This window comes from Callospermophilus lateralis, chromosome 10, assembly GCF_048772815.1.
Source record: "Callospermophilus lateralis isolate mCalLat2 chromosome 10, mCalLat2.hap1, whole genome shotgun sequence".
Lineage (NCBI taxonomy): Eukaryota > Metazoa > Chordata > Mammalia > Rodentia > Sciuridae > Callospermophilus > Callospermophilus lateralis.
The window spans coordinates 110071414-110093469 of record NC_135314.1 but is presented as its reverse complement, the minus strand read 5'-3'; the positions used below and the strand labels follow the sequence as shown (position 1 = coordinate 110093469).

At 38.7% G+C, this 22056-nt stretch overlaps 1 protein-coding gene across 1 annotated transcript in view; it reads right to left on the bottom strand.

Annotated features, from left to right (window-relative positions):
- Lekr1 (leucine, glutamate and lysine rich 1) overlaps nucleotides 1-22056 on the bottom strand; it is a 161288-nt gene that overhangs the window by 79359 nt on the left and 59873 nt on the right. The window contains exons 4-5 of the mRNA XM_076867055.2: nucleotides 20596-20771; nucleotides 8479-8664 (exon numbers count right to left, since the gene is read on the bottom strand). Coding sequence (XP_076723170.2) covers nucleotides 8479-8664; nucleotides 20596-20771 — 362 coding nt within the window. The remainder of the gene's footprint in view (nucleotides 1-8478; nucleotides 8665-20595; nucleotides 20772-22056) is intronic.

Below are 22056 nucleotides of genomic sequence, written 5' to 3'. Positions count from 1 at the left end.
GTTTGTAGTAGGTGAATGCTCTACCACTGAGCCACAACCCCAGCCCAATACAATTAATGATTTAGACTTAACAAATAGAGTATATTATCCATCATCGAGTGAATATACCTTCTTCTCAGCAGCACATGAATCTTTCTTTAAGATAGACCTTATACTGTGCCACAATGCAACTCTCGGGAAATACAAAAAAGTAGAGATACTACCCTGTATTCTATTAGATCATAATGGAATAAAACTAGAAATCAACGATAAAATAAAAAGTAGAAGCTACTCCAACACTGAAGACTAAATAATATGTTATTGAATGAGCAATGGATAGCAGAAGACATCAGGGAGAAGATTAAAAAAAAACAAGAAAGAACACTGATACAACATATCAAAATCTCTGGGACACTATGAAGGCAGCTTTAAGAAAAAAATTTATTTCATTGAGCTCATTCATTAAAAGAAAAAAAAGCGAACAAATAAATGACCTAACATTACATCTCAAAACCCTAAAAAAAAGAAAAACAAATCAACACCAAAAGTAGTAGAAGACAGGAAATTAAAGGAATACACATGAAAAGAAGAACTCAAACTACCACTATTTGCTGGCAACATGATTCTATATTTAGAATAATTCTATATTTAGAATAATTAAAATCAGAGCTGAAATCAATGAAATTGAAACAAAAGAAACAATTCAAAAAATTGAGAAAATAAAAAGTTGGTTCTTTGAGAAAATAAATAAAATTGATAAACCCTTAGCCACACTAACAAAGAGAAGGAGAAAGAAAACTCTAATTACTAAAATTCATGATGAAAAAGGAAATATCACAATGGACACTACTGAAATACAGAAGTTAATTAGAAACTATTTTGAAAATTTATACTCCAATAAAATAGAAAATCTCAATGACAATGACAAATTTCTAAAAACATATGATTTTACCAAACTGAATCAGGAAGACATACACTATTTAAACAGATCAACTTCAAGCACGGAAATAGAAGATGTCATCAAAAGTCTACCAACCAAGGAAAGCCTGGGACCAGACAGATTCTCAGCCAACTTCTACAAGACCTTCCAAGAAAAACTAATACTAATAACTCCTCAAAGTGTTCTATGAAATAGAAAAGGAGGGAACCCTTCCAAACTCATTCTATGAGGCCAATATCACCCTGATTCCAAAACCAGACAAAGACACACCAAGGAAAGAAAACTTAAAGACCTATATCCCTGATGAACATAAATGCAAAAATGCTCAATAAAATCCTAGCCAATGCATACAAAAACATATTTAAAAGATAGTGTACCACGATCAAGTGGGATTCCTCCCAGGGATGTAAGGTTGGTTCAACATACGGAAATTAATAAATGTAATACATCACATCAATAGACTTAAAGATAAGAATCATGATTATTTCAATAGACACTCAAAAAGCATTTGATAAAATATAGCACCTTTGCATGTTCAAAACACTAGAAAAACTAGGAATAGTAGGACCATACCTCAACATTGTAAAAGCCATCTATGCTAAGACCAAGACCAACATTATTCTAAATAGAGAAAAATTAGAAACATTCCTTCTAAAAACTGGAACAAGACAGGGATGCCCTCTTTCACCACTTCTATTCAACACAGTCCCTGAAATTCTAGCCAGACAATCAGACAGGCAAAAGAAATTAAAGGAATACACATGAAAAGAAGAACTCAAACTACCACTATTTGCTGGCAACTTGATTCTATATTTAAAAGATCCAAAAAATTCCACAGGAAAACTTCTAGAACTAATAAATGAATTCAGCAAAGTAGCCGGATATAAAATCTACCCATGAGTCAAAAGTATTTCTATACATAATTGATGAATCCACTGAAAGAGAAATTAGGAAAACTACCCCATTTACAATAGCCTCAAAAAAAAAAAAAAAAAAAAAACTTGGGAATCAATTTAACAAAAGAGGTGAAAGACCTCTACAATGAAAACTGCACAACTGTAAAGAAGAGAACTGAAGAAGACCTTAGAAGATGGAAGGCTCTCCATGCTCTTGGATGGGCAGAGTTACTATTGTCAATGGCCATTTTACCAACACTGTTATACAGATTTAATGCAAATCCTATTAAAACCCCAATGACATAGAACTAGAAACTAGAAAAAACAATTATGAAATTCATTTGGAAAAATAAAAAACCCCAAATAGCCAAAGCAATCCTTAGCAAAAAAGATGAAGCAAGAGGTATCACAATACCAGACCTTAAACTATACTACAAAGCTATTACAACAAAACGGTATGGTACTGGCACCAAAATAGACTTGTAAACCAATGGTACAGAATATAAGAAATAGAGACCAACCCACATGAATACAGTTATCTCATATTAGACAAAAGTGCCAAAAACATACACTGGAGAAAGGATAGCCTTGTCAAAAAATTGTGCTTGGAAAATTAGAAATCCATATGTAGCAAAATTAAATTAAACCTCTGTCTCTCATCATGCACAAAACTCAACTCAAAGTGGATCAAGGACCTAGGAATTAGACCAGAGACCCTGTACCTAATAGAAGAAAACCTACGCCCATATTTTCATCATGTTGGATTAGGCCTTGACTTCCTTAATAAGACTCCTAAAGCACAAAAAATAAAATCAATAATCAAGAAATGGAATGGATTCAAACTAAAAAGCTTCTTCTCAGCAAAGGACACAATAAGTGAAATGAAGAGAGAGTCCACAGTATGGGAGCAAATTTTTACCACACGCACATCAGATAGAGCACTAATCTCCAGTATATATAAAGAACTCAAAAGACTTAATACCACAAAATCAAACAACCCAATCAACAAATGGGCTAAGGAACTGAACAGAGACTTCTCAGAAGATGATATACAAGCAATGAACAAATATATGAAAAATTGTTCAACATCTTTAGTAATTATAGAAATGCAAATGAAAACTAGTGTTGATTTTATCTCACCCCAGTCAAAATGGCAGTAATTAAGAATATAAGCAATAATAATTGTTGGAGAGGACGTGGGGGGAAAGGTACACTCATACATTACTAGTCATTAGAAACTGAACCTTTTGTGTTTGTTTATCATGTGCATTTCCTGTGTTAATGGTCTATTTCTATTTTTCAACCATATGCTTGGTTAGGCATTTGGAATTTCCTGTTACAGTTAAATAAATATTTTATATGGAGTGGTTTTAACCTCTGCATTTCATATATAATACAAATGGGTTTCTTTGGTATGCTATTTTTAGGTTTGGGGTAGATTTTGAACTCAGCTTCCACTTTTTAAAAAAATATTTATTTTTTACTTGTAGTTGAACACAATATATTTTATTTATTTATTTGTGGTGCTGAGGATCAAACCCAGGGCCCTGCATGTGCTAGGAGAGCGCTCTACCACTGAGCCACAATCCCAGCCCCTCCACTTTTTTTTAATAGGCAAAATTTTTCTCTTCATAGTGTTTAACATGCTACTCCATCCCAACCTTTAAGATATTCTGTATCTTTTTGTGTGACAGTTTTCATTAACTTTGTTTGGTGTATTGGCTTATTTATGTCTACAAAACTTTTGACATAATTTTGCTTTTTTCCATGACTCTAATGTTAAAATCTGATTCTACTTTGGATTTACTGCTCTGTTCTAAAGATATATATGCCATTTTTATAGCAGCAACACATCCCTCTGATAATAGTCTAAATATGCTGGGGCTAGGTGGCCAAACATAGTTTTTCCTTTCCAGACTGTTTTTCAAGTATTTTTCTCAAGAGCTGCTCTGATAATAGTTGATGCCAAGATCTGAAGCAGGGGAGCAGTCATTTCAGGCTAAGCAGTTGTCAGGAGCAGGTTGGGGTCCAGGGTCTTAAGTACAGGGCAGTTGTGCCCTCACCAGATAGGTCTCATGGCATGATTCTGGCTTTGAAGTTGGCAGCCTCCCTAACCACCTTCACACATGCTGTACACCTACATATTCTTTCAATAAATTCCCTTGTTCTGTTACATTCAGTTGAGGGCTTTTTTTTTTTTTTTTTTTTTTTTTTTTTTGTACAATTTCAATAGAAGTTGAAAAAAAGGCAGCTCCCTTAGTGCTAGCAGCTCTGAGCTCTGATCACCAGCAGCTCTCTGCTCTTGGTGTGACCCTGCCCTCTGAGTGCCAGCAGCTTTCATCACTGTTGTTAACAGCTCTCCCCAGCTTTCTACAGTTCTGGTTAAACTGGAAGCTCTGCACAGTTCTCAGAGCTCTCTAGCAGCTCTTCAGCTGATAGGTATTTTCAGGGCTAGCAGCCCTTGGAACCAACAGCTCAGTCTACTCCACTGGAGAGAAAAATCACATAGACGCAATAAAATCATCCCAGCAAGGCTCCAATGGAACCTATGCTGCAGCACAGCAGGGCTGTGCCCAGGACAGAGGGCTCAGACTGGCCAGACGGGAGTTAAAGGAATGCAGCGGATACAGCCAAAAAGGACAGCACTTGCCATGTGGCCTGCCAGCACTGTGTACAGTGGCCTGCCCGTCTGCAAAGGCATACTGGCCCACCTGGCCTGGCTCCATGGGTGAGGAGGGGCTCCTTGGGCCTGCAAGGAGACATCTAAGTGGTTGCAGGGTGGCTGAAGGAGTGGGGTAGTTGTGCACAGCCTGGGTGGGTCTCAGGAGCATGACAGTGTTGCTCACATCCTAGGGGGCTTTGGGATCATGTCAGAGTTGTGGCCTTAATGTTAACCCCAAGTGGGCTACAATAGGAACATCTTTTTTTTCTATATTTCTTACTATTTTTTTTTAAGCTGGTGCCAAACTTTTCTGGTCATCAATTGTACCTGGAGCACTTACTAAAAATAAAGAGTATTAGAATCTTGGAGTTTCTAATTCAGTATGCCTGGCAGATGTGCAAGTATGTGCATTTTTAATAGGTCCTCTTGTCTTGCCTAACCCTTCTCCCTTCTCTTCCCTTCCCTACAAGCCACTGATGTTCTTGTGGTCATGTAATTTTGAAAAACAGCTTAAATTCTTAGAAGACTCGCCTAGTCAATGGTTTATTTCTATAAGGAGAGAAAAAACTAATTTGTTGATTTTTTTATTATTAAGGAAAAGGAGTTCAGTATTCTCAGGTGTCTTTTTGGAATTCACTGAATAGTCCATGAGCCACCACAGGCTCTGACCTGACACAGCTTGGGTCTCAGTCTCAGCTGTGTCACCATGGACTGTTTCTCTACCTAAAAGGGACGATAAAAGTCCTCACATAGACTAATGTGACAATCAGATGAGAGAATGGGCAGTGCTGCTGCTTGGGTCAAGTGCTTAGTGCTAGTCAAATGACTGGCACAGAGGGGCTGGGGTGGAGTCCCCAGAAGTGTCCTCCTTTCTTCTCTTATCATTACCCATTATGCCACGAACCCCATATACTATCACTTATTTTGTCAAACATGAAAAGGTTACTACTGAACCTAAACTCCCTGTTCGTGCAGTATAAGATACCCTGTGCTCTGGTGTGTTTTTCTAGGAAACTAAAATATTCAAGAACACTGCTCATTAATAGAAGAGAGACAAGAACAATATGCATTGATTTGGGGACAGGATGTGCACTTTGATAAAACTATTTAAAAAAACATTTTATTTTATATTAATGGCTTTGTTACCAAAGGAAACTGAGATGTAACTTCATGTATCATTCACTTACAAAGTTTTATACCAAACCAAGTCGAACCCAAGACTAAAAATCTCCACTATTCATAGTCCTCTTAGGGTAGTTCACCTTGCTCTCTTTTTCTACCCTCAGTGTTTTTCAGAAAACTATTTTTAAGAAGTAGATGTATATTTCAGCAAATCTACCCTAATTTATCCTTTTAATATCTAAAATAAATAGCATGACCTTTACAGAGTCTTATTTATAAATTTATTTAATTTTATAACTAGGTGATATATTTAAGCAACTTTAAATAGTTTTCAAAAACAGCATGGTATTGGCACCAAAACAGGCCGGTAGACCAATGAATGGTACAGAATAGAGGACACAGAGACTAACCCACAAAATTACGATTTTCTTATATTAGACAAAGGTGCCAAAACATGCACTGGAGAAAAGATAGCATCTTCAACAAATGGTGCTGGGAAAACTGGAAATCCATATGCAACAAAATAACATTGAACTCCTGTCTCTCACCATGCACAAAACTTAACTCAAAATGGATCAAGGACCTAGGAATTAAATCAGAGACTCTGCGTCTAATAGAAGAAAAAGTAGGCCCTAATCTTCATCATGTGGGATTAAGCCTCAACTTCCTTAATAAGACTCCTATAGCACAAGAATTAAAAACAAGAATCAATAAATAAGATGGATTCAAACTACAAAGTTTTTTCTCAGCAAAGAAACAAACAGTGAGGTGAATAGAAAGCCTACATCCTGGGAGCAAATTTTTACCCCTCACACATCAGATAGAGCACTAATCTCTAGGATATATAAAGAACTCAAGAAGCTAAGCACCAAAACAAACAAACAAACAACAACAAAACAGATAACCCAATCAATAAATGGGCCAAGGACCTGAACAGACACTTTTCAGAAGAGGATATAAAAATCAATCAATAAATATATGAAAAAATGCTCATCATCTCTAGTAATCAGAGAAGTGCAAATCAAAACTACTCTAAGATATCATCTCACTCCAGTCAGAATGGCAGCTATTATGAAGACAAACAACAAGTGTTGGCGAGGATGTGGGGAAAAAGGTACACTTATACATTGCTGGTGGGACTGCATATTGGTACAGCCAATTTGGAAAGCAGTATGGAGATTCCTTGGAAATCTGGGAATGGAACTACCATTTGACCCAGCTACTCCTCTTCTTGGACTATACCCAAAGGACTTAAAAATAGCATACTACAGGGACACAGCCACGTCAATATTTATAGCAGCACAATTCACAATAGCTAAACTGTGGAGTCAACCTAGATGTCCTTTAGTGGATTAATGGATGAAAAAAAAAAATGTGGCATATATATACAATGGAAATATTACTCAGCATTAAAAGAAAACAAAATCATGGCATTTTCAGGTAAATGGATGGCGTTGGAGAAGATAATGCTAAGTGAAGTCAGCCAATCCCCAAAAAACAAATGCTGAATGTTTTCTCTGATATGAGGGGGGTGACTCATAGTGGGGTAGGGAGGGAGAGCATGGAAGGATTAGATTAATTCTAGATAGGGAAGAGGGGTGCTCAGCAAGAATGCCATTTTCCAATAACAGGAATTAGAGCTCTTTAGAGAAGTCACTGATTCTGAGATGAGGTTTCCTCCTGCTGCCACAGACATAATGGTTACAAACAATAGCCCAAAGGGTCTGGAATGTATCAACAGGACACAGGAGCTGACTGAAAGAACCCAAGTGGCCAAAGCCAGAAAATGTGAGGAGAAAAGTAAGCAAAGCAATACTGGATTATAACCAAGGTATAAAATAAAAGTTCATGAGCTGGGTACAATGGCACATCCCTCTAATCCCAGTGGTTCAGGAGGCTGAGACAGAAGGATTGTTAGTTCAAAGCCAGCCTCAACAAAAGCAAGGCACTAGGCAACTCAGTGAGACCCTGTCTCTAAATAAAATACAAAAAAGGGCTGGGGATGTGGATCAGTGGTTGAGTGCCCCTGAGTTTAATCCTTGGTACCCCCAAATAAAAAAATTTAAAAAATTAAAATCCATTTGTAAAATCCACATGTAAATGACACATTAAAAATGTGGAGAAAAGATAAATCTTCCACGTAGAATTCCAAGTACGGCATTCTGACTGCTTCCCTGAAGGTGAGGGGCAGACTTCCAGTTCAAGTCTTAGTGTACACAGAGAACTCCTTCCAGAGAATACAGGGTAGAGAAGGAGAAAGGAAATCACAGTCATGTGGCCAGGTCATGAAAGCTGACATGGATGGCCGCCACACATTATGTTGATGATACTTACTTGTGAAAAGATTAATGCCACAGTAACAACAGCACTCTGTCTTTTCCTTCCCCAAGCCAATGACTCCAGTGTGATCATGAGGAAAAAACTCAAGATAATTCTAACAGAGGGGCATCCTATGATATACCTGACCAGGTGTTACAGTCTGGAGTTTACATGTCCCCCTAAAGCTTATGTGCCAAAGGCTTGGTCCCCAGCTGATGGCACTCTTGGGAGGTGGTAGAAACTTCAGGAGACAGGCCTAGCTGGAGAAAGTGGTTCTTTGGGGGTGTGCCCTTGAAGACTATGTTGAGGCCAGGTCCCCTTCCTCTCTGGGCTTACAACGTCTTCGATACACACCCATAAGTCTTACCACTCTCAAAGACATGACTGAAGGGATATGAGGAAGCCGGAATCCCAGACATGGTTACCCTTATAGTTATAGTTAAGTATATTTGCAGGATAAATTGATTAAAGCAAGGTTTTGTTGTGATTTTAAGAAAAAAATTTCTAGAAAATTCCTCATTATGGTTAGTTGCTAACAACAGAAAAAAAATGCTTTTTACCTAGTACTTCTTTCTGCAAATCATGGCATCTGACTTGTAAGTTTTCTTCCTGCTGCTTGGACATATGAATCTGCTGGGACCTCAAGATGGCTGTATCTGACAACAGTTTGAGATTTTTCATTTCCTCTTCAAGGCATACCTTAGTTCTCTGTGACGCTGTCAAACTTTTATTTAATGTCTCTATCTCTGTAAAGAAAATTCAAAATTTATAAATAAGTAACCCTGAAGCATAAAACATTTCTCCAAAAACTGGTTTTCTTTTAGAAAATGAACAGGTGGAAGCCAACACTATCTTTTCTGGGAGGATAATGAGACCTAACCAAAAGGTTAAACTTAAATTCAGTAGTGATTCTGAAAAAGAAATGAGAAAGGGGTTGTATTGCTAAATGATGCATGAAAGAATTCAGTAGTTGTTTCTTAAACCTTAAAATTATACCAAATGGCAATGCAGACAACTTCTTAAGTACTCACAAATGAATCATATAATATCTGTGTAATGGTCTGGGTTTTACTGAAACTATACTATTTTCTTGGCAATGTGATTCAGAAAAGTAAGCTTAAATGTGCTAGCAGGATAAATTGATTAAAGCAAGGTTTTGTTGTGATTATTGCGCTGGCTGGTAGCATTTCTAAAACAAAGACATTCTATACAAATTATAAAGAAAGGTGATAGGGGAGAAAAGGGCAAGAAGGATAAAGTAGCTAAAGCTGATAAACTTCTGGGTAACATTTATTAGTTAATAAATATGTTTTAATGATTATAATGGTATCCTGTTTCCCCACCCCCAAAATGAGACCAGAATCCATCATAGCAATGATCAGTCATTATTCTCTCTTTAATAAAAGTTTAATAAAAATATATCTTTGAAGTTCTTAGATTGAAATGTGCTAATTTTATAGAATTTGTTGAGAAATATGTGGAGCATACTGTTGGTCAGAATAATCATCAGGGGCCGGGGTTGTGGCTCAGTGGTGGAGTGCTCGCCTAGCATGCATGAGGCACTGGGTTCGAGCCTCAGCACCACATAAATCATAAATGTAAAATAAGGATACTATGGCCATCTAAAACTTAAGAATAAATATTAAAAAAGAATAATAATCAAACTCCCCCTCTTTAATGTTTTCAGTATTGCACCATAAACCACCATTAAAATATATGTACGCACACACAGTAGTAATACTATAGAATTTGTACAATCACAATTAGTTGAACTAACGAGGATGTGATCTACATGAAAATCCAGATGGTGTGCTTTTCCAGAGGGCTCACTGGCATCCCTTCCTGGCTAGCCTCTCCTGATGTGGGACCATATCAGGTATGACTGGTGTTCTGGGGAGATTGGCTTATTTTATTGCCCTTCAGACTACCAGCAGACATGGCAGCCACATGATCAGGACGGCCAGAAGACAGACATACAGGAGAGGCAACATGGCCTGCAAATGGTCACAGGAGCTGTAAAGCAGTGACCAGAACAGAGAAGACACATGCCTTATAGGATGGTGAGGAGGAGGAGGACCTGGAACATAGTCCAGGGAAAGAAGTAAAAGGGAGTCTGGAAAGGAGGGGCACCCACTGCCAACCTGGGCTGGAAATGAGGGTCAGGTACATTTTTCACTCTAAGTTTCTGCTCAAAATGGAAAACTGGAGAAATAAATTGGCAGGGACCAAATAAGTACATCTCTACTATGGTGCAATGGTTACTTTATGTAGAAATTTCTGCCCTAAGATTAGCTAACCTGCTTCTTAAAACTTAGAATAATGCATCCATTTCTGTGAGGATAACTACCAATACACAAGTACATAAAATTTTTAAAATACTGAAGTTTAAGAAAATAAGGTTACAGTTTTCTCTCATACCTAACAAGTCTCTCTGTGTTTCTGTAGTCATCAAGGTAGCTTCTAATGTCTGAATAAACTGTACCGTAGCACAACTGTACCTATGTTTAAGTCAGAATGACACGTACAGTAGCACACACATGCTGTCACCTATTTATCATTTGCCAAAATGACACTGCTTGGGTTAAGCAGGCTGACTCTGTTAGTGAACACCACAGTCTCTAAAATAACTACTCGTGTCAATGTGACTTTCTATCTGACATTAAAAGAATAAGAATCTGCAATACAAATTTATTTGTAAAATGTAGTTTAAAAATGTGGAAAGGTACAGCAAGATTTCAAAATTGACAGAAGTGGCAATATTCCTATCATGGCATTAAGAAAGTCAGTGGATATGAACTGTGTGGCAAACTATTTATACTCCTGTACCTAGGGCAGCCCTGGGGTCAAGTCTGAATCCTGCCTTCTCCCATTATACAACCTCATACTTGTCAGTCTTGGGTCCTAGACTGGGGTTCAGGAATTATAATCCCTACCAGGTCAACCCACATTGGTCACTGTACCTGCCTTGGGCCTCCCTTGGTCAGCACCACCCCTTGAAGACGATCCTCCTATCCCCAAACATCTGGTCTTCCTCTGTGGAAATCTTTTCAGACCTGATCCAGCTGTGTCCTAATCTTCATACAACCAACTTACACATTTGCACTGCACTGATCATACACAAATGTGATCCACCACTGGACTACAAGTCCTTTTAGGCCAGGGATAATATCGTCCTCATATATATTCCCTCCATAGTTCCTATGAAACATCCAGAATTAACTGAGAGACTCAGTGGACACCTACACTATGAGAAAGGCATAGCTGAGCACAGCTTCTTTGAGTCTCTACTAAAGCCTGGGGGAGCACACTGAGCACCCATCTGCCTCAGCCTTCGTTTCAGAGGCAGGCAGTTCATGCCTCATGTTTCTTAATATCAGACTGGTAGTCAGACTTCCAAAGGGAAGAAACATTTTTAACAGGATAGGTAAGAAAAAGGCCTGTTTTATCCTTAGATTTCATTGGTCTTATATTTCTAAGTCCAGTTCTAAACTTGAATTTTAAAAGTTCAAAAGCTATTCAGGGGCTGAGGGTATAGCTCAGTGGTTGAATGCTTGCCTGGCATGTATGAGGCCTTGGGTTCAATTCCCAGCACTGCTTAAAAGGAAAAAGAAAAAAAAAAAAGAAAAAAAGGAAGAAAGAAAAAGACAAGCTACTCAATGTTTGTTTTGAGAGTGGAAACAAATCGTCTTTTACTAGGTAATACGGGTACAATTATTAGCATTGATCTTATGCAATCAATTTCTTCAACTTGTTAAGATTTTTATGGGGTTGAGGGTGTAGCTCAGTGATAAAACCCTTGCCTAGCATGTGTGAGGACCTAGGCTCAATCTCCAGCGCTGTAAAAAAAAATTTTCCCATCTTTTTAGTCCTATATATCAAATGAACTTAAAATTATAGGTCATTATGTGATTAATGAACCTCTAGAACCTTATTATCAAGGAATTCTAATATTATAGACAGTGTAAGCATTAATTCTCATTACCTTACTTAGTTTTATTATAATGGGACAAGATCCTCATAACCTAGAGCTGTTAAATGAAGAAATCAGAAAACAGTATGGAAACTTTTGAATGTTTTAAATATTTAAATATTAAATATGATTTTGAAATAATTATAGATTTAAAGAAACTTGATGATAAGCACATAAGGAGGTCCTGTTCCCCAGCTCCACTTATGGGGCCCTTGGTGTAACCATAGTACACAATGAAACTAGAAAATCTACGTGGATACAATCAGAGTTTATTTAGATTTTACCATCTGTAAACATCCCAGTGTGTGTCTTCTACGTGATTTTATCACAGTGCAGCTTCATATAAGGACACCATGACCCAAACACAGACGTGCTGACCGAGCATTCCTAACCTCTAGAAACTGCATTGGTTGTTTCAGAATGCTTTAGGAATGGAAGCATATGCTATAGGTGAGCTTTTGGAACTGGCTTTTTTCACTTACCAAATTTTCCTTGAGGCTTATTCAAGTTGTGTGGGTTAACAATTATTTTCTTTTGGTTGCTGGGAAGTAGTATATGGAATGGATATAGATGGTTGTCTTTCATCCCTGAAGGGTATTTGGATTGCTTCCAGTTTGGGGCTATGAATGGAATGCTAGGAACATTACATACAGGTATTTCTTGTGAACACAGGCTCCATTTCTCTGGGGTAAATGCCTAGAAGCACAATTGCTGGGTTGTGTGAGAAGTACATTTTTAGTGTTAAAGGAAATTGCAAGATTATCTTCTGAAATGACTATAATCTTTTACATCTCTACTGGAGATGCTGAGTGATCTAGTTTCTCTAATCCTCATCAATACTTAGTGAGTTAAGTCTTTTCAATTTTAGATATTCCAACAGATGCTTTTATATTGCATTTGTCTAGTGGCTAATATATTATGAGTATTTATTTTTCCAAGCACTTATTTTCTACCAGGCTACTCCCTTTGGTGAAATTCCTGCTCATATCCTTTACCTGTTTTCTAACTGGATTTTTCAAAATGCAGAGTTTTGAGAGTTCTTTCTTCTGCATACAAGGCCTGTCCTGGTATATGGCGAGCTAAAGTATCTCCTGGTCTCTGGCTTCTGTAGTGCCTTTTCATCCTATTAACAGGGTCTTCCACAAAGCCCAAGTTCTTAAGTGCTAAGATTCAATTTATTGACTTTTTTCCTTGTAAGTATCATATTCTTAGCCTATGCCTAAGAACTTTGGACTAATCATGGGCTGTAACATTTTTTTCCCAAAAAAGTTTAATAGTTTTTCATTTGATATTTATTTCTGTGATTTATTTGGAGGTGTAAGGTGTGAGTCTTAGGTTAAGGAATTTTATTTGCTTATTTATTTATTCTGCTTAAGGATATAAAGTTGCCCAGCATCATTTATTGAAAAGGTTGTCCTTCTGCTACTGAAGTGTGTGTACAACCTTCCCCAAAATAAACTGAGCCAGGCACCATGGTGCACACTTATTATCCCAGCAATTTGGGAGGCTGAGACAGCAGGATTGCAAGTTCAATGACAGTGGAATGAATCAGACATAACTTTCCTATGTTCATATAGCCTTGGCAAATTAGCGAGGTCAGCCTTGGCAAATTAGCGAGGACCTGTCTCAAAGTAAAAGAATAAATAGATAGATAGATAGATAGATAGTATGACTAATAAGAATACCATTCTGAAACACAAGAAGAGATAAATATGACAGAGGGAGCATGGGTTTAGAATAAAAGAGAAGAGGAGCAGCGACCACATCCCGATTCCTTGTTGTGCTAGGTGTCTTCAGTGCTTCCTTCCTTACAAATGTGGACACTGAGGTTCCAGATCTCAGTGTGCTGCTGAGCCAGGGTATGGACTCTGGCCCTCTGCATCTGGGTCTCTTCTCTTAGGACACTTCACACCGTTGGGTGCCAAGAGCTGAAGCCATAACACAGGCCAGCACAGGCCAGGCCCAGCAGACACAGGGGCTCTAGTAGCCTTTCTCCAGATGTGGCAGCCAGGCAAAGCTACCCAGGATCCCACATTCCCTGCAGATTTCTCCTGGCTCTGACTCAAGTTCTAACATCACTGTCTATGAGAAAAGTTTGATAAATTTAATTAAAATCTGAATTAAATAATCAGAACAGGAATAAGAGGAGTAAGAGATACTGGAATAAGAGATATCGACAAGTTAAGATTGAGAGTGACAAGTGTATATTCTTCAGCTAAAAAAATCACATTTCCTTATCATTTTTTATAAATACCAATTACAATTAAAATATTTTTAAAGTTTTTAAAAGTGTGGAAATGTTTATTTATTTATACCTGCTACATCCACAAACATTAACATAAGACAAGCCACAGGATTTTAAATTTCCAGTAGCCACATTAAAAATGTAAAGAGAAACAAGTAAAATTAATTCTAAAGTGTGAACTTCAACTCCACGTATCCCAGTTATCATTTCAGCAAGAGTCTATCGGCCACATCTCAGGTGCTCAATGGCCAGGGGTGGCTGTTGGCTGTCATGCTGTACAGGGCAGGTCTATATGCTTCTCAGGCCCTTGTTCATTTTTCAGGTAGGTGTGACAGATTCTCAAGCTTTGCCAGAATTTGTCTTTAAAAACATTGTGCTCCATTTATCTTCTATATACTATATACTTTAAGATACTGATTAAAAAATATGAATTTATTTTACATTTACATGGAACTTCTGTTAAATTTTGAGTATACTCAAATTGATCAAAGAAACTGTAAAAAGCAAGCATAGGCACCTTTGGAGTTTGGCACACACTCCGTACCTGTTTATACACCCATGCCCAGGGGTTAGGACCCTGTTGATGGCCCTATGGCCCTACGGCGGGAAATCTCAACCAATAATAAAATGCAGTTCTGCACACCCCATGGTGCTGTCCACTAGCTCCTGCTTGGGGATTGAATACACTGTCCATGTGTGTGAGTTTCTATCTTGAAGCTTCTGTGATCATCACTGTGAACTTCTAAATAAAACATTCCAGCTTCTCAAGCAATCATGGGTAATGATGAATGTAAAAGTCAAGGATTGAAAATCAACTCTCATCTCTCCGTGTCAGATAAAATGTAACAAGATTTAACATTCCTTCTAGATGAAAAGCATTTAATTAATTGCTTTGGCTCCACTTTTAGGAATTAAATATGAAGGAAAAATGGGATAAGACCACAAAGATGCATGTGTGAAATGTTCACCCAAAACTAACTTATAATAGCAAAAATTATGATCAACCTAAATGTCCATGAATAGAAAACTTGATAAATAAGACACATTTCTACAGTGAAATATTATGTAACATCATTAGTTGGCATGACCATATATCCATGATATATAGATATATAGAAAGAAAAAAATTCAGAAAGTTCTATACTAAAATGTTAACAGGGATGGTACCTGTCTAAATGAGATGAGATTACAGTTACAGATGTTGTTGGCTTTCTTTCTTTCTTTCTTTCTTTTTTTTTTTTTTGCCCATTTTCTTCATTTTCTATTTTTACACTGATGCTATTTTATGGTTATGGTCCAGAAAACTCTAGAAGGATTTTTAATTTGTGGTGGGGGGGGGTGTTATTAAATTTTTATATGTGCTTCCTTAGAAGTTCGATAAACAAGATTCAGACTGTTTTTCTTTTGTTGTTGTTCTTTTTTAGATATACAAGATGTAGAGTATATTTTAATATGCATACATGGAGTATGACTTATTCTAATTAGAATCCCATTCTTGTGGTTATACATGGTGTGGAGTGCCGCAGTCTGGCTGGGCACAATTCAGGAGCCACTTGTCAAAAGAAACAAACTTTATTTTTAGAACACACACACAGGACCACACAGCTCTTCAGGAAAACCCTCAGAGCCCAACTGCCACCACCGGCTTCCCACAAGCCTCTCAACCTCCCCCACCCCTCCTGCTCTTGAGGCTGATTGGCTGGGTAGCATGGGCGGAGCCAAAAAAAGTCCCTCAATGAGCAGCTCCGTGGTCTGAAAGGGTGGGGAAACAGCCCAATGATCATCACCACAGAGGAGCCAATCAGTTGGCAGCTAGAAGTTTGCTGGGGCCGCTGTGAGCCAATCATCAGTTGGCAGCTGGAAGTTTGCTGGGGCCCCTTCGGCTGTGGCTCTCAACAGTGGAGTTGCATTGGTTGATGTTCATATATGAACATAGGAAAGTTATGTCTGATTCATTCCACTGTCATTTCTATTCCCATCCTTCCTCCCTTCCCTTCATCCCCTCTGTTTAATCCAATGAACTTCTATTCTTCCACACCCACCACTTATTGTGTGTTAGCATCCACATTTTTGGAGATCGTTTGGCCCTTGTTTTCTGGGGGGACTGGCTTATTTCACCTAGCATGATAGTCTCCAGTTCCATCCATTTACTAGCAAATGCCATAATTTCATTCTTCTTTATGCCTGAGTAATATTCCATTGTGTCTATATACCACATTTTCTTTATCCATTCATCTGTTGAAGGGCACCTAGGTTGGTTCCACAGCTTTGCTATTGAGAATTGAGTTGCTATAAGCATTGATGTGTGGCTGCATCACTGTAGTATGCTGATTTAAAGATCTTTGAGTATTTACCGAGGAGAGGGATAACTGGGTCAAATGGTGGTTCTAATCTAAGTTTTCTGAGGAATCTCCATACTGCTTTCCAGAGTGGTTGTACCAATTTTCAGTCCCACCAGCAATGTATGAGTGTCCATTTTCCCCCACATCTTTGCCAACATTTATCATTACTTGTATTCTTGAATTGCCATTCTGACTGAAGTGAAATGGAATCTCATTGTAGTTTTAATTTGCATTTCTCTAATTGCTACAGATGTTGAACATTTTTTCATATACTTGTTGACCATTCGTATTTCTTTATCTGTGAAGTGCTTGTTCAGTTCCTTTGCCCATTTATTATTTACTTATTGGTGTTAAGAAGTTCTTTGACTTCTTTGTATATCCTGGAGATATGTGGACCGCTTACCTCCTCTGTCCTTTATACTCCAGCTCTCATGGTACATCAACATGCTGCATAAACAACTCAATACAATTTTCGCTTTAAGTACACATTGAATTTTAAAGAAATGAAAAGGAAAAGGAGTCTCATATTTACCCATATTTATTATTTATGGTGTATTTATTCCTTCCTGAGGACACTGGGGCTCTGTCTATAATTTTCAATATTCATTTTATTTCTGTTCTTCAAATTGAATAATTTATATTGATAAATCTTACAGTTCACTGATTCTTTTTTCTATAAGTGCGAAATTCTACACAAGTCCATCCAGTGAATTTTTGATATTGTATTTTTTAGTTCTAGAGATTCCAATTTTAATTGTTCCTCACTGAGGTTTTCTATTTTTATTCATTACTAGTGTGTTTTCCTTTGGGGAAGGGCTAGAGCAGCTGATATGAAGTCCTGGTCAGCTTACAGCTGTTCCTCTAACAAAATGCAGTCTGCTGCTAACCACTGCACTCAGGGAGCATCACCATAAAGGCAAGTTATGCAGATCTTGTTTTCCAATGTGTATAAAAGTTGTATTTATACTATGCTGTATTCTATGAAGTCTGCAAAAACATTGTGTCTAAAAGTGCACAAACCTTGATTTTAATATGCTTTATGGATAAAACAAGCTAACAACCACCTGAGTCTTCAGCGGGCTGTGACCTTTTTGCTGGTGGAGGATATCGTCTCTGTAGCTGGCTGCTGACTGGTCAGGGCAGTGGCCACTGAAGGTTGGGCTGGCTCCAGCGATTTCTTAAAATAAGACAGTAGTAATAAAGTCTGCCCTGTTGATTGACTCTTCCTTTCCTGAAAGATTCCCCTGTGGCGTGTGATGCTATTTAACAGCATTCTACCCACAGTAAAACTTCTTTCAGAACTGGAGTCGAGCTCTTAAATCCTGCCCCAGCTGCATCAGCTAGGTTTATGTAACATTCTAAATCCTTTGTTGCCATCTCAACAATGTTCACAGTATCTTTGTACTAGTTGATTTCATCTTCAGAAACCTCTCTGCTCACCCATAAGCAGCAACCCCTCATCTGTGAAAATTTTACCATAATCACATGTTCAGGCTCCAGGGCTAATTCTGGTTCTCTAGCTATTCACTCCACCACAACTATAGCTACATCCTCCACTGAAGTCTTGAGCCCCTCAGAGCCAGACAGGAGTGTTAGAACCAACTTATTCCAAACTCCTATTATCTTGATATTTTGCCCTGTGCCCATGAACAATGAATGTTCTTAGTGCCATCTTTCCAGAAGGTTTTCAATCTACTTTGCCCAGATCCATCAGAGAAACTGCAGTCACTGGCAGCGGTAGCCATTTGAACTGTATTAGCCATAAAACTTGAAATTACAATTACTCCTTGATTCATGGGTGAGTGCTATGTTAATGTCCATTAGAGCTTAGGTGACCAGGTGTGTGGTCAGTGAGCAGTGTATTTTTGAAATGAATCTTTATTTTTTCCCTGACCAGTAAGCATCAGTGGGTTTAAAAGATTCAGTAAACAATGTTGTAAACAGACATGTTGTCATCCAGGGTTTGTTGCTCCATTTATAGAGGGCACAGGCAGGGGAAAGTCAGTATAATTCTTAAGGGCCCTTGGATTTTCGAATGGCAAATGAGCATTGGCTTTAGTGCCAAGCCACCAGCTGGGTCAGCCCCTAACAAGTGAATTAGTCTGTCCTCTGAAGCTTTAGAGCCAGGCATTGACTTTTCTCCACCTGTAAAATGTCCTAGATGGTACCTACATTGTTTCACTTAAGTCCACTGCTTGGCACAGCCACTACCGTGGGCCATGGAGAGACAGGAGAGGAGGTGGGATGGGGGGCAGGGACAGGGAAATGGCCGGTTGGTAGAGCAGTGTGAACACATATAAGTGTTTTTGATTATAGAAGCTGGGCTTAGAGCTCAGTGGTAGAGCACTTGTCCAGAAGGCACAAAGCCCTGGGCTTAGTCCTCAGCACCACACAAAAAAAGATGTATTGATAAGTTCATCATCTTATATGGGCATGGGTCATGGTGCCCCAAAACAATTAGAACAGTAACATCAAACGTCACTGATCACAGATCACCATAAAGTGTGAAATATTGTGAAATTTACCAAAATGTGACAAAGAGCATATATTTACTGGAGCACGTGCTGTTGGGAAATGGCCCAGGCAGACTTGCTGATTTGTTGCCACAAACTTTCAATTTGTAAAAAAGAAAGGAAAAAAAAAAAAAAAAAAAAAACTCAAGGAAGCAAAGAGCAATGGAAGGAGACAGTTTGTCCACATATCTGGGGCAGTTCCAGATGGGTCTCTGCTGACTGTCTACTCTTCAGGGCTCGGCGATCCTTTTCTATTTCTTAACAGGTAAAGTAATTTTGGATTATACACTGAACACTGCAGATGTCATCTTATGGAGCCAGTTCTGTTATGTTCCTTCAATAGAGTACTGAGCTTTTTTGTCTTGTTTTGTAATAAGTAGTTAATCTAGCTGAATTCAAACTGTAAGATATTTCTCTGTTGTAGGGATTAGATAAAATATCAATTATTTTAGTCATAGGTGAGTTTCTTAGGCTTCCTTGTTGCACATGTATTTCAAGGATAAGCCAGAAATTTGGAAAGAGTTTATACACAAATTCTGAGCTCTCCCACCCTGGGCTCTCTTCTCTGGGGCATCCCCTCACTTCTCAGAGGCAGAGGCTGCCCGATTCGAGTTCTCTCATCTTAAGGCCAAAGCCATTACATATTTCTACCAGATCCGCAACTCTCTACATGGAGCAAAGTGTACCCTGCCCTTATTTCAACATCCTTTTTTGAGTAAAAAATTAAAAAAGGAAAAGGAATTCACCATGCCCTTCTTTCAACGTTAAAAAAAACAGACTATTTCTTAGATCGGTTTTAGGTTCATAGCAAAACTGGCAGAAAATGGAGAATTTCCACAAACCTCCTGTGCTGATACCCAATCTCCTCCACCTACACAAGAATGGTGCATTTGCTACAATCGATGGGCCAAGACTGGCATATTATTATTACCCAGAATCCGTAGTTGACTTTAGGGTTCACTTTTGGCGTTGTTCCTCTCACGAGTTCTGACAAATGCATGATAACAATGTGGCCTTCACTGTAGTATCACACAGAATAGTCTGTCCTAAACATCTCTGTGCTCCACCTATGCCCTCCCTGCACCTAATCCCTGGAAACACTGTCACTTGCACTGCTGAAGAGTGTGCCTTTCCAGAATGATGAGCAGTTTTAATAACACAACAGGGACCTTCTCGGATTGGCATCCTTCACTTAGTGACATGCCTTCTTTCCACATTTGACACTCCCTCCCCAATGAACTGGGTTTGATCACTTTCCAATGTTTTTAGAGAATCATTTTGCCCAGAATTTATAGCTACTCTCTGTGGGAAATCTGATCTAATATGAGCGATTCAACCATTAAGAGAAGAAAATTTAAATATAAATTGGCACCATTAACAGGAGTAAACAGTCTTCTGATCACAGCCCAAGTCAGAGTGTATCTCAGATCAACCTGTACTTAGTGAATTTTAGGACTGGAGGTAGATCTTAATGGTCTTACTGTACCAACCAATAACAGATTTAACAGTGGATCCTAAGTCCATTAACATATAATGAAATATCATTATTTCATTACTTAAAATGTACCATTAAAAAAAACATTCTATTCTAAATATACATAACAAACCTGTCAAGGCTGTTTCACTTATAGATGTAATTTGCAGAAAAACTTCTCTTTTCAGTGAAGTCCAATCTTGAAAATTATCATATATTTCATTTTTAATACTGGTTAGCTCCCTTTTAGTAAAAGTAAGTAATGAAAGAGTCTTATTCCAGAAATATTTGTACTCCGACAATCTTTGACTGCAAAGTAGTAAAATAAAAATTAGGATTTTTTAAAAAGTAAGAATAATAACAAATATTTCTTCAAAAAGTGGTTTTAGAGTGACAATTGTCTAAATGAAGACAATTTTGAAAGTGAAAGGAGGTGTGATTCATGTCATACTGAGACAGATAAAAACTGGGAGTATCTCAGGTAGACAGAAGTATATGGCCATGCCAATTCATTTCCACTTTGCTATAAATGTAACTACAAAGAAAGGTAATGACCTTCATGCATATTTATTCTATTAATTTTTTATTCAACAGCAAACATTTAGAAAAGAAAATGTAGTCAGGGCCATTTGGTCACAGAGCCTGAAGGAGAACCCGGGACTCTGTGTGACAGTATTCTTCCCAGATTCACAGTCCCACAGGCAGTGTCAAACCTGAGGGTATAAGGGAACTTTTCAAAGCTGACTGGACCCAGGCTTGGCTTCATCAATTGCCACAACTCAAAATAATCACATGCTTTTGTCATCTCAGTGGCTTCCACTACTTCAGATACCCTGGCTAGGGTTCCTAACAAATCAAGCAAGGTGATGACTGAAGCCCCAAAGTGAAGTCACCAGCCAGTGTCCATGGTCCTGAGTAGACACAAAGGTCTGAGTGTAGAACCATCACCTGTCTTTCTTATTGATGGTGTAGCATCCAGAACGGTGCCTGACCACAGTCTGTGCCCAACAGTATGACAGAATGGAGGAGGGAGAAGTGCCAGGGACACACACTGGACAGCATGAACTGGTAAGCAACTGAAACAGATCTGCCAGAGGAGACTCGGGACCAACCAGTGAGTCAGAAGGAAAACCCAAGGAAAGGGGCAGAAGAGGCAGCATACTTCTAGAAGAAAGCAGGGGCCAGCCCTACGGCCTCCAACAGAGGCTGGGCAGTTCACTGTGGCGAATATTAAGGAGACAGCTGATGGCCTCAGAGAGGCATGAGGCAGGCAGGGCTGAGCCATAAGCAGAAGCAGGAAAACAGCCTGTGGCACCAGCTGTCAAGATCTTGACCAGGAGGAAGGAGGGCAAGAAGGAACTGCATCACGGAATGGTGTGTCAGGACAAGGAGAGTCAGTGTGGTGCAGGCACACAGGCTAAAGCCCAGCAAAGGGGGATCACTCCAAGGAAGGACAGACAGAACGAAGGCTGAAGGAGGATGGTGTGCTCCATCCAGCTGACCAGAGCCTCAGGGATGACACCCCTCCTCCCCCACCAAGTTCGGCATGGTCAAGACAGATACTGGCTTCAGAGGGCAGAGAAAGCATCAAAAC